General features: G+C 29.8%; 2 protein-coding genes across 2 annotated transcripts; both read right to left on the bottom strand.

Moving 5' to 3' along the window:
• Positions 1-2,334: 2,334 nt before the first annotated feature.
• LOC132952569 (zinc finger protein 862-like) lies at positions 2,335-3,476 on the bottom strand. The gene is made up of 4 exons (XM_061024900.1): positions 3,384-3,476; positions 3,047-3,298; positions 2,782-2,897; positions 2,335-2,662 (listed from the first exon to the last, which is right to left on the bottom strand). Exons 1-4 carry the CDS (start codon positions 3,474-3,476, stop codon positions 2,335-2,337), a joined length of 789 nt encoding a protein of 262 aa, XP_060880883.1.
• Positions 3,477-14,072: 10,596 nt separating this feature from the next.
• On the bottom strand, positions 14,073-14,756 carry LOC132952552 (uncharacterized). The gene has a single exon (XM_061024879.1). It carries the CDS (start codon positions 14,754-14,756, stop codon positions 14,073-14,075), a length of 684 nt encoding a protein of 227 aa, XP_060880862.1.
• Positions 14,757-19,482: the final 4,726 nt, after the last annotated feature.

Below are 19,482 nucleotides of genomic sequence, written 5' to 3'. Positions count from 1 at the left end.
AAACATTTAAAAAGTGAATGTTTTAGAGAGAGAAGACAGTTAACGAATAATGCAATGTAGAAATTAAGGAAAATCACCCACCTATATGTCTTATAGGATATACAAAGCACTTCTGACAAATAAAATGATTTATAAATTAATATTATTTATAATAATTATGATGCAGTAAGTTGAAAAATGAAAAATATTCTTTATTGTTTTCTTGAAATTGTCTTATTATAATTACCTTTATTTAATAGGTATTTGTAGTTTGTTATCATTCACTATATGACTATATACAATATACATTATACAAAGTGTGTTAATACATAGGTAATACATTAAATTAATAATTTAATATAACATAACTTTTTTATCTTTATACAAAAAATATACCATCCCTGGTTCAATAAATGGCAGCGTACCCCCGTGTAGCCAGTAGGTATGAATACATGATTCTCGGGTGCTCTAAATGTAGACACCTAGGTAATTCCGTTCAAGGTTGTTATTATAACTTATAAATACATATTTATTAAATATTAAATATTTTTAAAATATTCGCAAAGTATAATAATTTTTGATAACAAAATTATTATTTTTCTGATTATAATAACGATAAGCTCTGAAGTATTGCGCTTTACAGTAAATAGTAAATATAGTTTCAAATAAAATAATTATTCAATTAACAGTTAAAACATGAACATTTATATCACAATGAATACATGATAAGTAACTAATTAGCTTTTTCTCATTTCTTTTAGAGTAAATGAAAATATTTTCAAAATTTTTATTTAAAACATTAATATTTTAAAATTGTATACCTAAATATTTTGTTATTCTACTGTTGTATCAATAGTTTGGCTACAATACGTGAATATATCCCCAATCCCCATATGATTAGTAGTAACTAATTTTATTATTATACATTTTTAGAATAATAAAGGTAACATATATCTCCAATCAGGGCCGGATTGGTATGTATCGGCCCATCGGGATTTTCACTTTTATAAGCGGCCCATTTTCATATTCAGTGGCCCAAAATTACGTCTATAATTATTACGAGATTATAAATGGCTAATCATATTTTAAACTTGAATTTATTTTCACTCACACTCACACGACCGGCCCAAACTTCAAGCGGCCCACCGAGATTTTCTCGGTAGCTCGCCTAACCAATCCGGCCCTGTCTCCAATCCTCATATGATTAGTAGTAACTAATTTTATTATTATACATTTTTAGAATTATATAGGTAACATGAACATTATAACACATGTTTGATTAAGTAATACCATTGAGTATATTATATTGTACAAGCATAGGCGCGTCTAGAATTTATTCACTGATTTGGCAAATAATGTCCATGTACCTCTCATAAATATCGACCTATAAGCGTTCAGAATATGTCTAGCGCCCTGAAATCTGAATCCAAAAAATGTTACTTGTCGGCGATAGGTTTTAAATATTTTATTATTTTTACTAGTGATACTTATTTTATTAACATTAATTCAAAATTCTGCGAGAAGTCGATTTTGCAGGTATGGCCATGATCAATATGGCCATACCCGTAACCACAATACAATATACTCAAGGGTAAAACAAATGTATTTTTGAATATTAAATAATAATAAAATAAAATATTTGTTTAATTTTTGTTTTTAATTTTAATTTTTTAAATATTATATTGATATTATGTAACCTACCTATCAAAAAAAAAACTAATGCGTACTGTTCGATATTGTTGTATATTTAAATTTAATTACAAAATATAATATTTATAATCAATTTAAAATATGTCCGTTATATTATGAGATTATGTTATAGTTGTATCACACATGGTTATAATCTTTTACTGTTGTCTTTAATTTATGTACTTATTTTTTCAGATATATTGATTTATTTAACATGTTTTTCAAGACAAAATAACTGTAATATTAGTTTTAAGATTATAATTTTATGGATTTTGATTTTTAGTTCCTTAGAAAGGTCTTATCAAAATGATGTATAATAGTATTTACTATTTTTTTTAGTTAAGAAAAAATGTTCATTATTAATTTTAAATTTTCTGTTTGATTACTACTATGTAATAAATAAGGTATTATTAACATATTATAAAATAATAATATAATGATTGTGGTAAATATGTTACGTCCCGTAAAAAAAATACATATGAATAATAGTCAATAGGTATCATTACTGTCATAATTTAGACTGTATTGAAATTAGCTTAGAACAGTTCGATGGTCGTGAAAAATGAACATACAGCATCTCCAGTGTATTAAATACATTTCGGGCACACTAAAATAATTTAAATTTGTTATAATTAGTATTTATTAAAAATTGAACATTCTAACATTCTATACCTTAACTCCTTTACACATATCTACTACAACTAAATTAAGCCTGTGTGCCATACAATGTGTGTAAATTGAACATGGATATTTTTCTTTTATTTTGGTCTGTACACCTCCGAGACAACCCGACATCACACTATCATATGATTGTGCTACCATATGCAATGAGTTCATACTAATATTCAAATTTTCAAAACATTTATAAATAGCAGCAACAATACTATTGGCGTCTTGTCCACTGGAAACATCAACAAACTGTAAAAACCTTTCACAAGATTCAAGACCGACTGCATACCGAATACACACAGATAACTGCTCTTGTTTATGGCTTCTATAAAGTTAAAAATATAGTACCAATTACAACAAAAATAACTACTAACATACGGAACACAACTAAAATATTTATTATGATACTGATTGTTTAGATGAGTAAATTAAAAACTATTGTACCTGGCTTCATCCACCATTAAAGCAAAATGTCCAGTCTTAACAATATTGTCAATAATTGTCTGTCTAACAAGATCTGCACAGATTCCTATAATTTCTTCCTGTACTTTCTTGTTTAACTAATTTTTTTACTATAAAAATTTTCAAAATCTGGTATAAATTTTGAAAACAAAATATTGCATTATTCTTTAAAAATACCTAAGACAATATACATAGTTAATTGTTATCAATCACACAGAACAAATCATTATTTTTTAATATTTTATACAATTTTACCTTGATTTAAAGAATCACATTTTTCATCATGCCCCCTGTATAAAATACCTTGCTTGGCTAAATACAATACAATTTCAATTAAGTAAGACATATATTTTCTTTTTTTTGCCACTTCTTCTTTATGGAAAGATGATATTTGGGTTATTACAGATCCTGTTTCTTTTGGTTTTTTATATGAATTCATTTTTTCTACATTTGTCAGATGGTTTTTAGAAGATAAATGACCATTTACTTTAGTACCAAACTGAAAAAAATTATATTAAATATTTAAAATAGACCAAGCTAATATTAATAATAATAGTTGCATTGGCAAATTATTTATAAATTACTTTTTGCCAATTATCAAATCCGGAATGAGTCCATATATCCTGGGTACAGTTTCCTGTACTAAAAAATCCGACATACATAACAAAATGCAGCATTTCGCTCAATGCTATATTCTAACCACTCAGTCATTAAACCATTAACTACGAAATGATCTTAATTGTTTTCCAAATTGACTTTTTTTATATGACTAAATAGCACATAAATATATGTTTAGAATTTAGTGTTTCGACTTAGTTAGGTTAAAATTGAATCGATACTTACTGCTAGAACTGGACGACGAGGACCAGTACTTAGAGTTCCTAAATCATTAACACCCATGTCATTTTTTGACGTACCCGACGAACAAGACACACTTGGGTCATCCAAGTTTACAGTTGTATGTTTTTTAAATAAACTGAACATTTTAAAGTATCTTAATAAATATTAACAACCAACAAGTAAATCGTAAATTTCTTAACGCAATATCACAACAGACACTCGAAGTACTTCAAGTCTTCAAAGTCAACAAGACTGAATATTAATCATTAATGTAAGATTAAAGATTGTATAATAAAGATTTACCCAATAAAACGTTATTATAGAACTCATGCGGGTTTATCAGTATAATTGCAGTCCACCGCAGTGTACATGATATATATATATAATATATAATATATTTATATAGTATAATATTATTGAGATATAGTGCTTTTTGATACAACCTAATGGCTAAAAATAGCACGTAAGCAATATATTTCTCCGTATCGTCCTTATCGTTAATTGTCTAACAATATTATGGGAATATCCGCGTATGGAATGAATTATAATGAATTATATTATAAGACTTACGACCAAATAATTAAATATTTTTTCAGGAAATTTATCATAATATTTAAAAACATAACATTCATGATACTTCAATAAAATAATAAAAGTTAAATATATAAAACAGGAGGTGCTAAATTTTAACTTGGGGGTGCTAAAGACGTTTTTGCACCCCCCTAGTTGCGCCACTGACCACTGCACTGTGATACATTATGTACATACTATTTTTTTTATAAATATTTCCGGTTACGCCCCTGCAGAGTAGTTAGTTTTATTTGATATGAAATTAATATCAGAAATTATAAAATTTTCTTCATTTTCTAATTTTTAAAAATGTTTATAACAAAAAATATTCATGAAAATGTACATCACTAATAATGATAACTAGATGAATTATTATTTATTTGCTCATAGGACGACAGGTAATTTCAATGAAAGTTTACAAGAAGAAGGAGAAAATACTGGTGGAGAAGATTCATTCTACGAGCTGGTTTTAGATAATGAAATTATACAACCTCAATTCGACAGATATTCAACTCCAAAAAGTAAAAAACAAAATAATTCCAAGGTACAAAAGATGACACCATTTCAAAAAGAGTTACTAAGCAATTAGCTACTTCTGAAGATGATGTAACTTCTGATCCTGATAAGGTATTTTTATATTCCTTATTACCCGATTATAAAAGACTAAACTATAATCAAAAAACAGATTTTCGTCTTATGACTCTACAATATTTTAGGAACGTATCATTAGGATCTAATCAACTACAATCAACTCCGCCATATTTTAACATTAATCAAAACGCTAGTCAGAATGTCCCTATCCCAACTCAATATTCAAATGTATGTCCTTCGTTCAATCCCGGCCTGGGGAACAATCAAAATCATAATCTTATGCCACAACCCTTGCCAATATATTCATTAATTTCAATCCAAATGCTCAACATCCCACACCATATCCTAAAAGCTCATATACTTATATATCTGATCAATCCTAACAACCTACTACTAGTGGAGATTTGTTTGAAAAATTTTAATAGTATGATACATAATTCAAATATGTATATAATATACTGTTTGTCTTTGTATTTTCATAACCTAATACAGAAATTATGTTAAAAAATAAAAATAATTATTTTTAATTTTTGATAACTACTTATAGGTGATTATTGATAATTTATTAATCATTAATAGTCATATATATCACGTTAAAAATCTTAACTTTTATACGTAATATAAAAAAATAAACTTACCTTAAAGTAATTGATAGACGTTCTTCAGCAGATATCGGATTACGAAATTCTGTGGTATTTTTCGTTATATGTGGCCGTAGAGTTTTTAGCAACTCATCAAAACTTGAAATCGACATACGGTAATAATCGAAGAATTTATCAGGATGTTGTCTAATATTTTCAAAAAATGTCGTAAACTGGCCTATTTTCTCACGATCCGCATTTAGTGGGTGTACCCAATACCTTCGTTTTGCTTTTGGTGGATCTAACAAGCCTAATGCTTCAGCTACAGCAACACACAACTGTGTACGACATTGACACCAACGCGTGTTAAATCAACGACAGATTTCTAACTGTAGTTATATGAAATATGTAGTAAAAGCTACACACTTTTTTTGTATAAAAAAAAATTATATTTTAAATTAAAATTTGTAAATGTTGGTGGAAGTATAGAAATGATGACAGTCACAAGTACGATTATCACGATTTTAGTACCGTTTGCTTCAAAACAAAAAAATCTATATGATTCGAAGAAAAAACTGCTCTCATCAGTCGAAATCTACATGTTCCACACCGACAGAATGCAAAAAATGAAAAAATCCCAATTTCCACGCCCAAAACAGGGGTAAAAACGGTTCCTGCAATCTCGACACACGACGCCGATTTCGATCACAGAACTCCAAAAAACTTAACTTCCAAGTTTCAGCAACGTAAATTTGAAAAAAAAAAATTGCAAAAACTTAAAGATTAGAGATACTAAGAGTAGGGCTTGAAACCGATTGAAAAAATTTCGATTTCGATTTCTATTTTGGATACCGGTTTCTAATTTTTTCGATTTCGGTTTCAATTTTTAATTGATAAATATTTACTTTTGATGGAAATAAATCGGTATCACTATTATGTTGACGCTTATTTTGACCAACATCATTTTTTACTGCTTGTAAATTAATATATTCGTTACGATGGTAACTACGAATATGGGTTTCAAGATTATTGCTATGGCGACCTTTTAAAATAGGTTTTATACATCCTTCAACAGTACATTTGGACTCATTTGTTTCATCATTAAAAGTGAAAAATAAACGGCCAACAGGATTGGTATTCTTTGATTTTGGAAATAGAAAGAAATATTGATAAGCAAAATAGAACGCTGGTTATCCGAACTCCAATCAATAGGACGTGCAAAAAAAAGGTCTAATAATAACTTTTATTGTATTGAACAAGTACGAACCTATGAAAGTATGAACCAGACTAATAATCTACTGTAAAATAAAGTAACATATACATCAACGTGTAATATATACGTATATCCTACACTAAATCTAGAATTTATATCATCTATTATTAGTAAACATTTTTACCTGTTTACTATTCAAAATCCACACAACGTTTGGGCACTCTATATCCCTAAAAAGATACCACGTTTAGGCACTAAAATGTAAAATGTATATACCTTTATGTATATCAAAATAATATAGGTAACAAGGTTTATAAAGTGTAAGTTACTATTTATTTTGTAAAATAATCAAAATAATATAAGTACAAATAAAATAAATAATGATGTAGCTACAAAGTGTTATAAAATACGTACATTATTTATACTCGTGTTAAATAAAAATAGTAATATTATATTAATCAAAATAATGGAGGTATCAAGTTTTATATAAAAAAAAATAAATAAATTTAATATTTAGATTTTATTTCCTTGATAACGAATTCCCATAATTTTATTCAATTAGTGTTATGTCTTCTTTGACATAAGCATTCCAATTCTTCTTCTTCGGTAAACTCGGCCACTAGGACCATCCCGACATACATCCTTGCCTCCAGTTTTCTCTATTCGATGCCTGTAATCTCCAATCTTCTCCTCCACCTAATGCTTTCACATCATCCCTAACTCCGTCCTCCCATCTCCGACGTGGTCTTCCCAGCGGTCTTTTTCCATTAGGGTTCTCCTCCTGTACCATACGTATGAGTGGGTTTTGACTACGCCAGGCATGCCCAGCCCAAAGCAATCTTTTGTTCTTTATTGTTTCGAGTATACTGGGTTTATGAAAGAGTGTCTCTAGTTCATAATTTTTCCTTATTCTCCATTCCCCACTAAGCATGTATTTTACTGGTCCAAAGATCTTCCTCAGTATTTTTCTTTCCAGAACTAAGAGTTTTCTTTCATCACTTTTCCTTAATGGCCACGCCTCAGCTCCATAAGTAATAACAGGTCGTATTAATGTGAAGTATAATTGTAATTTTAACTCTCTTGAAAGTGATCTTGATCCCAGTAATTTCGCAAGACCATAAAGGCATTTATTTCCTGACTGAATTCTTGCTCCTATTTCTATTTCGATTTCATTTTTCTCTGAAAGTATGGATCCTAGGTACTTAAATTGTCTTGTTCTTTTGAAATTTCGGTTGTTGATGTTAAGAGTTGGATATAATCTTATAGTGTCTCGTCTTCCTACTACCATATATTCCGTTTTGTCCTCATTGATATGGAGTCCAACTTTCAGTGCTGCTTTCTCCAGCCGGTTTAATAAACCTTTTAGTCCGTCTTGTGAATCCTCCATGATCACCAGATCATCTGCATAAGCCAGAAGTCCTATGGACGATTCCTGGAATTTAACTCCTTCTTGCGGTGTAATATTCATCTCTCTTACAACTTTCTCTACTACTATATTAAATAAGATTGGTGACATAGCGTCTCCCTGTCTTAATCCCGATTTAACTAAAATTGGGTCTGAGTTTGTGTTTCCAGCCTTGACTTTGACAAATGTTTCCAAAATGCTTATCCCAATCAGTTTTATAAGCTTGTCCTGAAAATGGAATTCTCTCAAAATGTTTATTAAGCTTTCTCTATGGATGCTATCATAAGCCTTCTTAAAATCTATGAAAAGAACGTGTATTTCTCTATCGAACTCCCAGATTTTTTGAAATATTTGTCTTAAAATAAATATCTGGTCTGTGGTCGATCTTCCAGGTCTGAAGCCACCTTGGTAATTGCCAATAATTTGTTCTGCTTTTGTTTTTATTCTTGTTAATAGGCAATTTGAAAAAATTTTATACGCTACGTTTAAGAGGGCTATCCCACAATAGTTATTGCAGTCTTGTTTACTTCCTTTTTTATGAATTGGACAAATCACCGCTGTCTTCCACTCTTTAGGCATTTTTTCAGTTGTCCAGACTTCGTGAATTATCTTCCATAACCACTTTACCATTTCCTCTCCGCCTTCCTTTAAGAGCTCTGATTGAATGTCATCCTAAGCATTCCAATTATTCCAATTATCAATCGAAAATTTCCTTTTAAGTTCAGCCTCTTTTCTAGTGTAATTGAATTGATTTTTTTTATACTTTTTATTTGTACTGCAGTTTCTGCCTGAATGTTAATTAGAACGTCTACTGCATGGTGTATGTTTGGATGCGGATGGTAAATTTGTGCATTAAAATGTTTATGGAAAGCTCCGGGTCCGTTGGTTGTCCTAGTATTATTTATGGGAGTTTCTGCCCAAATATTTGGTGGGAATTGAGACTCTTTGTTAATATAATTTTCTAAAATATAATCAGTAAACGTATGGTTATCTGTAGGTGGTATAGAAATGAGCTCAAAAAAACCATCATCAACTTGTTCAGGTGGTAAGAATGCTAGACCAAAAAAATATTTTAGCCATCACCATATTTCTGTGTTATTTTTATACTGATTAAGTAAATAATTATTTGATTGGATTTTACGATACCAGCTTTGACCCAAATGAAAGTGGCACGCAATAATGTGTACAGTTGAAAACGATTCTTCGATTGCAATATGAGCACTTTTTTCAAAATCCAAATGTATTTTGTTAATTAATTTTTTACAAAGTTCTTTAATTAATGTCCACATGTCCTTATAATTATTAGTTGATTTCGAATTTAAAAAACAACAAATCAAAGGCAGATAATAATTGTTTTGTAACATGTGGATTGTATATAGTTGATAAAAATATAACGGACAATATGTAAAAGTACCATCAGCAAAAATTTCAAGTACCTACTTCACACAGCATAACTAAATTTGTATAACAAGTGAATATTGGTATGCTTTCATTATTTTTCAAAAAACAAAATTGTTCGTTATTATTGGCAATGATATCACTATGATTTGAAAACAGTTGATGCTTAGCCTCGTCTATTGATTTAGAAATAGTTAATATTATACTCTGTCCCACGACAAAAGCGCAAAAACAAATAACCCAAAAGCGCAAAAAAAATTACCTTTTTAATAACCCATAAGCGCAAATCAAATTTATAAAAAAAAAGCGTATTTAATTAAAATTTTAGTTATTATTAATATTAAATTAATATTAATATTAAATTTGAAACTTGAAACCTACTGTTTTCAAGTATTCCAATCTAGAAATTTTTTTTTCTTTATACAAGGTCCAAGTTTTTGTATGGGAGACGACTTTAGATTTTCGATTCGTAGATTTTTGACCATTTGATTGTAATTTTAAATAAACTTCTGCTTGATGTTCTTTAATCACTTCAATAAAATTATAAATAGATGGGTGTGGGTTATAAAATTGATCTTTCAAATGCCGGTGATATGATTCTGGACCATTGGTAGTCCTTGGCTCGTTTGAAGGTGGCTCAGCCCAGAGATGTGGCGGATATCTGCTGTCATTATCAATAAAATTCGCTAAAATATAATCTGAGAATGCTGATATCTTCTGATTGCCCGGAGCAATAGAAAATAGTTCATAAAATGCTTCAGAAATTTCAGTACACGGTAAAAAAGCCAATCCAAAGAAATACTTTAACCAATGTGAAATTTCTGATTCATTTTGGTCGTATTCAATTTTAAGTCCTAATTTTGTAATTTGTCTATACCAGGCTTGCCCGAGATGAAACCGGCAACATTTAATTTGTGCATTTGGAAATATACGCAAAACGCCATTATGTGCAGATAGTTCAAAATCCAGAAGTATATTTAGAGGTTTTAATTCTTTCTTACATAATGTTTTTATTAAATGCCACATTTTTTCATAAATATCAGATGTTTTGGATGGTAACAGACAATATACAACTTGGACGTAAATTGATTTATGTAGAACATGAATCGTATAGAGTTGTTCAAAATGAGCGGGACAAACGTAAAATGTACCATCGCCTAAAATAGTATGACTATTATTGACTAAATATTCTAAATTACTGTTTGTCGTGAATATTACGATTTTCGACTCTTCATCTACATGGCAAAATGTTTCATTACGATGTGTAGTTAAACCATTGGTTTTTAATTGTTGTATGAGTTCGAATAATGAAGTAGGTGCTGCGGGAATTATTTTTCGACGTTCTCTATACATGGATTTTCTTATACTAGACATATCGTTGTGTAATAGTTCTGTAGTTTCAACCACCATTAGTTCACGACGAATAATTTTATTTGGTCGCTCCGAAATACATCCAGTCGCCTTTCGTTTGCAATTATTACGAACTATTTGTCGCTGAATATCCCGATTCTCCACAGTATTATGATTATGAGATATATTTTCATTTTCTGTCGAAATATTAGATATTTTAGAATTAGTTTGAATAGTAGAAGTACATTGTCTTACCGTACATCGCCAAGATATATCTCCGCTTGCGCATCCCCCTGCGTCACCCTGCTGTCGAAACTGGTTCCCCTGTGGCAGGTATGAAGCGTGGGGGGACTAGTTATGGTCGGTGCGCGGCATGATCTCTCGTGGGACAGAGTATAGTTTTCGCATAGCTTCATACATAGATTTCCTAAATAAACGCACATCTGAATGACTTATATTAACAATTCTTTGATCTTTAAGTTCTTTTCTGATTATTTTATTTGGTTTAGTAAACACATCATCAATGGCCTTTCGTTTAAGTGTAGACATTATTTTTTGTCGATTTAAAATATTACAGAAGTGGCCGGATGATTGTGATCATTTTTTTTATGAAATTATCAAATCAAGTTTCTCACCAATGATTGCTGTTATGTTACATTTACGATTTGTACATCTGAAGTGAAAAGTTCGGTCCTTCACAATTGTTTATTTTCACTTAGCTTATATTCCTCTATCGGAAAACATCGTCTTCCTCGCTTTGTATAAATAAATATGAATAGGTACCTATTGCATTTTGTTACACTATTATACAACTTTGGAAATTACAGATAAATAGATTTTCGATAACGTCTGTGATTACGCATTTTATCGCTTTCTACTATAATATTTATTATCGTAGGAAGTCCCGAATGTGGTTATTATTATCGTGCTCGTGTAATGTACTACGGTAGTGACCGCTCCGCTTTTTTTTTACTTAGCTTCGCGCCACTACCGTCGCGCTGGATTAAAGGTATATACAGATATACAATATATACTTACCTATATAATATATTACCTATATTATTTGGATATCTATATATATAAAAATAAGTGTACATTTTGAATAAATTTTATAACTCAAGATCCACCAAACCGATTTTGATGAAAATTCCAGGACATATTAAGATTGATATTTAGATAGTTTCTGTGAAGTTTGTACGCTGTGGGATAAGTGGTTCCGGAGTTATGGCCTCTTAAGGTCCGAACAGACGACCGGTTTTTGCCGGCCGGCGTCTGCCGTCCGGTTTTTTTATACATAGAGTTAGATAGTGGTAAACAGACAGTGACGTTTTTCGCCGGCCGGTCAGTTCGCCCAGTTTGCCGGCTCCGGCATATTTTTCGACCGGTGACCGCGCTTGGAGGAACACCGCGACCGGCCGTCAAAAAACCGGTGGTCCCTTGCCGGGTCACAGTAAAATACATATAAAATAATATGAGTGAACACACGACGTATATTTTGCCGTCCGGTCATCTGAAATCTATTTCATTTCTTACATAACTTTGCAAACAATATTTTCAATCTTCTTCCTATTTTCGATATCAGCATCTTTTCTGATAGAAATTTGAATTTAGATGGTACCTACTTTTGGCAGGTAAAAATGAAAATTCCATGTATTTTTTTAAAGTGTCAAGAAAAACAAAAGAAAAGTGATAACTTTTACGCAAAATCAATTTTTGAAAAAAACGATATTATTTTTTTTTGTGACTTCAAAAATGAAAAATTGTAGACACTTGAAATTTTCACCAAATATTTATATTAGAATTTTCCATAAATGATAACATTTTTAAACAATGTTGACTCTTTATGAGCTATTTACAGCCATGAGCAAATTTTCAATTTTTGTTAATTATATTTCAGTTATAAATTCATAAAAGTTTTTCTTTCCATAGCTAACATTAAAAAATTTTAATAGTAGGTTCCCAACAAGTTTGTCTACCTTTATGAAACAGAAAAAGTTCACCTGAAAGTCATGAGATATTTTCAATTTTTATAAAAAAAAATGTTAACTATTAAAAAATATGCTAGGCTGACACAACGTCTCCACTCAGAATCGTTTCGTATACAAAGATTTATCGTTGAATTCAAATATAACACATCTATGTTTGACAACTAATGTACAGCAAAGCGGTACCCACGCTTGTCCACCTTTTTTTTAACTTGTCTTATCATTTTTAAATAAATGTATAAGGTATGTATTAAAATGAATTACTGTAGGTACATACTTTAATCAATGATGAAATCCAACAAAATAATTAAATTACACCTACCTATAACATTATTGTTTATATTATGAGTGCCTACATAATAATATTATATTCTGTGAATATTCAATATAATTACTATTTTTACAATTATTATTTATTAATTATTATATTCAATATTTTGGATTATTATTTATTAATTAATATTTCGGATAATTACTATTTTTTTTTTTATAAAATTAAATATATTTGTAATCTGTGGTTTAGGAATAAAATTAACTTAATGTGACAATAAAATTAATTAACTCATAAGTTACTAAATGACATGGAAAAATATTGAACTCGTTAAGTTAGAAGTTAATTCTATATAAGAGTAATTCATGATTTAACTTAGTTAAAAGTAACTTAACTTTCTAACTCGTTAATGCTCAGTTTTGGTAATTAGTGTAGCCTCTACAAAGTGATAACTTTTTTTATGAGACTGACTTAAAAAATGCATTGTAAGTGGTATTGTGGTAAAGTAGTAGAAAAACTACTGGTTATATAATATGTATACGAAAATTGTCATCATGTCTATGGATCGTTGCGACAAGTTTCAACACGGTCGATACACGATTGTCGACGTCAACTCAAAATTTGAATAAAACGACTGCAGTTTAATTCCAACCGACCACAACGTATAAACTACAATTTTTAATTTGTTCTTTTTAAAATGGACCCAACTAATATTATTGACGATTTGGATTTTGAACAATTAATTGATGTAGTGCGGTCTCACCCTGCTATTTGGAATACATCACATTCCGACTATGCAGATAAAATTAAAAAAGAAAACAGTTGGAACGAGGTGTGCAAATCATTTTATAACGTAACCTGGGAAAATTTCTCAACAAATGATAAAAGAACAGCAGGTAAGTTTGATCAACCATTTATTATTTACTGATGAAATACTTCATTTTCAAATTGTTCGTACCTACATAATATACCTATAGAAAAAAATTAAAATACTTAAACTCAAATTAAAAAAAATATATAAATATACATTTAAATTTAAATCACGTAAATATAAATATGTTACCATCATTTAAATTTTTGACATTTGCCATGGAAGTTCACCTTCAGGGCTCATAAAGTATGTTGCGAAGTTATCGCGGACTGTTCTTGCAAGTCTCTGTGTACCATTTGGAAACTCCACATCGTGGAAATATTGATACGATGTTGCATCTTCCAAATGTACACCATCACGTACCCTTATAAAATTATGTAGTACACATGCTGCTTTTACCACGTGTGTAACATTTTCTGGTTCTAATGTAATTGGCGTATGGAATAATCGCCATTTGTTGGCTAATATACCAAATGCACATTCTACAAATCGTCTGCCCCTACTTAACCGGTAATTATAAATTCGTTGATTTACAGATAAATTATTACCACCATATGGTCTCATTATTCGGTTAGATAAAGGAAAAGCTTCGTCGGCTAAAAACACATATGGAAAAACAGGCTGTGAATCTGAGCCTTTTCCGTATGCACCAATATCGACAACTAAAAATTTATAATTGGCGTCGACAACAGCCATTAGTACAATATAAAAATAGTTTTTATAATTAAAATATTCCGATCCCGTATTGCTGGGTTTTCTAATCCGTATATGTTTCCCATCAATAACTCCGAGGCAATGGGGGAAATTAGCTTTTTTTTTGTAAATTTCCGCAACTTCTATCCAATCTTTTTTTGTTAATTCTGGCATGCATGAAGCCTTCATTTTTTCCCAAATTATTTTGCATGTGTCTAAAACTATGTCACGGGCGGTACTTGCACCCACTTATACATTACAAAATTATTAGGTCTTTACTTTTTAATCTTTACCAATATCTCTGAAAATGTAAAAACATTTTAATTTGAAATCAGAAATTTTTAATTTTCTAATTTTTATATAAATTATAATTTTGATTTATATATTGCACGTTACGATTATAACTTAAAAGTTGAAAGTTATAAGTTAGAAGAATATATTATATGTATAAAAAAAAAAATTTATTAAAAACGTTGTTTGGAAACAATAGGAAAATAACGTTTGTAAAAACGTTAATCAAAAATTATATTTTTTAAATCAATAAACAAAAACGAAAACAAAAAATTTAAAAACGTTTTCTATCCCTGATTTTTATCTTCCTAACATCATTAATATAACTATAATAAAATAAAAAACAAAAATTTTAAAAATTATAAAAGTTAAATGCCTACTTATCAAATTCTATTTAATTTATTTATTTTTGCTTATTGACGTATGTGCAGCAACAGACATGAGGAGAAAATGGGGAAATGTACGTGACTCTTATAGGAAGTATAAACGTAAGATAAAACCAAGTTCGGGTGCAGGTGCGAAGAAAATAAGAAAATATGTTTATGCGGACTTTTTAGCATTTTTGGACTCAACATTTGAACAAAGAGAAATATTCTCATTTACATTATATTATATTTATTCACAGATTATGCTATTTCTTTAAATAAATCATATAGTACAACATAAATAAGTAAATAACCTAATATAATTTAGTATGTTTAATATTATCTAAAAAAATTTCTTATTTATTTTTTTTTTTAGAACGGATTCTAATTATTGTCAGGAAGACAATGATAATTCTATTTCATCCGTCCACTCTATAATTTACATAGAAAATCCAGATATAAATATAAATTCAAGAAAAAAAAAATCCAAAACTCATCATGAAGCAGATGATGACGAATCTCAGAGTATTTTAAATCAAAATCAAAATCCGAAGATGAAGATTATCATTTTTCCATGTCCCTTATACCAGAAATTAAAAGAGTTCCTTGGCAATAAATTGAACCTCAAAGCAGAAATAAACTTACTATTAAGTAAGTATCAAAATTTATCACAATCTGGACGGCAATCAAACACTGGTGTACAATATTATCAGCATCAACCGTCAGAAAGCGATGGTAATTTGTCCCAGTTTATTCATCAATCTCAACAGCTACTTCCTATATTAGACTACAGCCAGATACCTCCAAACTATATGAATTCTTCAGAGCACTATCGTCAACATTTCACTAGGACACAGCCTACTACATCCCAAATATTTCAACCAGATCCACAACATACATACATAAATCAATCATATATGTATATATTTCATGTTTTTAACTTAAATATCCAGTCAAATATTTATTTATTTTTTTTAATTTTGATATCTTAATATCTTAATTTTATATACTATTACAACGACAAAAAATTAATGCATACAATATTATGTTAGGAAAATATTTTAATTACTTAAAAGAAAATTCTAAATTATCATAAAAATGTGTGAAGCGTGATAAATGGGACTAGTGTAAAAAATATAAAATTTAAATAAATAAACTTATAATGTACACTAGGTACCTAACCTAACCTTAATGCTATATATTATAGACGTTCTTTTGGACCAATAGGAACTCGCATATCAGTCGTTTGTTTGGTCAAATCCATTTCCAACAAACTGTTAAGCTCATCAAATGTTAACATTGACATTCAAGTGTAACTAAAAAAATCATCTATAAAGCAATAATGTCTTTATTAAAAAAAAAAATAATAATAATTAGTCATATTAAGTACAATTATAATTTTTATATTTATACCTTCATTTGTTCTTAGTTTATTATAAGATACTATAAATTGCCCTTGATCCATTCTCCTAGCTAATACAGGATTAACCCACCAACGTCGATTTTGAATTTTCCTCTTTTCTTTTTTCTTTTTTAAAAACTGAAGTGCAATAATCGCTAGAGTTGTTGAATCCATTTTTAAAAATTAAACACGACACACTCAACCAACTTAACCAAGAGACTGAGCACGAATGAAAAATAATAACTTTATTTCAAATTATTGTCTAATTTTAAAATTATCCCATATTATATTTGGTAAATGAGGTAGAGCAGTTCCAAAATTTATCACTGCACAAGTTTAAAATTTAAGCAAATAAGTAAGTATTATAATTTTTCAAAAAATACCGAAATCGAAAAATATTGTATTAACCCTACCAGGTTTCTTAAATAATATTATACTAATATATTAATATATTAATATCATACCAATTATAATAATACTAATTCGCCGGCCGGTCGACCCTAAAGGAAACATCAACCGGACGGCAAAAGCGCCGGCCGGCAAAATCCGGTCGTCTGTTTGGACCCTAAGTGCACACCTGGTGACATGGCCAAAAACAACAACAACGTCTATACAATTATTTTTATCTATATAGGTATGTAACCCATAGCAACCATTAAAAAACAAAAATGTCTATTGTAAATCTTAAAATTCCTGTTTTAGCCCCTACCGGGGGTGATCACTTCGCTTTTTGAATTAGCCTATGACACTCACAAAGAATGTGGCTTTGTACTGGTGAAAGAATTTTCGAAATCGGTTCAGTAGTTTCGGAGTTTATCCCGAACATACAAACAAACGCTATCATTTTATATATTAGTATAGATAAAAATGAATTTTTGTGTGTAGATTAGACCTCTGGGAAGAAGATGGGCTAACTTAAAAAGTGTTAAATTTTTTTTTTTTTATTCATCCGATTTTAGTACGGTTACGTTAGGCTTTTGTATTAATTGATTATAATATTAATCCTCCGTAGGTGGAATTAAGTAAAAATGACAAACTTGGTACAATATTGATACTTTAGAATTAAATCATACACTTACGTACAAACAGCACGGGGTCCGCGATCTACCGCAGGTAGATTGCCTCTACCTGATAATATACTGCTGCGAATCAGAATTATTATTCCGGGCATCAGAAAAGTTAAGATAAATTTTAAACACCATACACCAAATATTAAATAACGAATTGAACAAAGTTTGAGTCATATAGAATAGGTACATTTAACGGGCAACGAAGTTAAGTTAAGTTTTGATATTTAAGATAAGAATCTAATTTTTATACATAAATTTCTTTTCACGTCAATCTGATTCCAAATAAACGAATTTATTTTTGCTTTTTTTTGTGTAAATGCTTTTTATTGCTTTTTTCAGTTATTCTAACTGTGGAATATTTATGTCTGTTATGCTATAAAAATAAAATAAAACTGTTTATTTACTTAATAAGAAATGTGAAAACCCGCAATAATGACCGTGAATAGATTATCGATCTACAGATAGCTTATGGGTCGATAGCTTATCGGCTATTTCATATAGTCTGTAGAACCTACGCTCAGTACTCGTATAACATCGATATCGACGTGTTTAAAATTTAAGTTTTATAGTGCGTTATAGTGTTGTAATTTATTAAAATGTCAAAAGTCAAAACGAATGCATTTTTAAAAAAAATAGTGTTAGAATTTGGTGAAGAAATTTTTCAAACAGATGGATCGATTTTATATTGCAAACTTTGTGAAACAAAAGTGTCACATGAAAAAAAATAAAATATACAACAGCATGTACGGAGAGAAAAACATGTTCAAGCTGTTAAACGACGCGAAAATGAAAAGTCTGCATTATTTCAACCATTTTTACAACAGTTTAGTAGTCAGTCAGATTTTAATGCCGATTTACGTTCAACATTGGTAGGTAGCTGCAAATATTCCAATGAATAAACTAAATAATAAACATTTTCGTGAATTTTTAACAAAATATTGCAAAAAAACTATTCCTGACTAGTCGACATAACGTAAAGGATGAAGAATTCATGCTATGAAAATACATTGCTAAAAATTCGTGATACAATAACAGATCAAAAAATATGGGTGTCTATTGATGAGACTCTGTACGTCGTAATGTTGCAAATGTAATAGTGGGCACACTTGATGCGGACCTGTGGGGAGCCGCGTGGATGGTGTGATGAGGTGTCAGGTGACCAAAAAAAAATACAACAAGAAAACAGCTTTCGGGTGTGAGGCCGGGCGCACATTGAGACGCAGGCGACGCAGCGCAGCGTAGGGCAGTGCAGCGTAGTTTTCTGTAATCTATTAGTTAGAACTTATTAGCGCATATTGGGAGGCAGGGCAGGGCAGAGCAGTGCTGTGCCTATGTTGGCCTGCGTCACGTAGTGTTCGCGACACAGATTACTGCACACGTGCCACGAGCTTTGGCTATTACGATATTTATTTAAATAATTAAACTTGTTAATTAAGTTATCATTTTTTAAAAATTACGATGGAAGAAACTTTAATTGAAGCCGTTAGACATTACAGTGTCTTATTTGACACTAGTCATGCAGACTATATGAAGGGCAAGTTGAAAAACGAAATATGGGAAAAGATTGCCAGTGAACTTAAATTAAGTAATGGTAAGTACCTAGTATTTAATTGATTTAGATAACCTAAAATAATATTTATATTACTATAATAATTAATATTTTTTCATTTAACAAATTTCATATATCAAGATTTTTATGAAAACTCGTAGGTTTTTTTTTTATTCATTTAACATGCTATAATGTTCGACGTATAAATTGTAATATAGATATGAAATATGAATATTTG

This window comes from Metopolophium dirhodum, chromosome 1, assembly GCF_019925205.1.
Source record: "Metopolophium dirhodum isolate CAU chromosome 1, ASM1992520v1, whole genome shotgun sequence".
Classification (NCBI taxonomy): domain Eukaryota; kingdom Metazoa; phylum Arthropoda; class Insecta; order Hemiptera; family Aphididae; genus Metopolophium; species Metopolophium dirhodum.
This window is presented reverse-complemented; position numbering and strand designations above follow the sequence as displayed.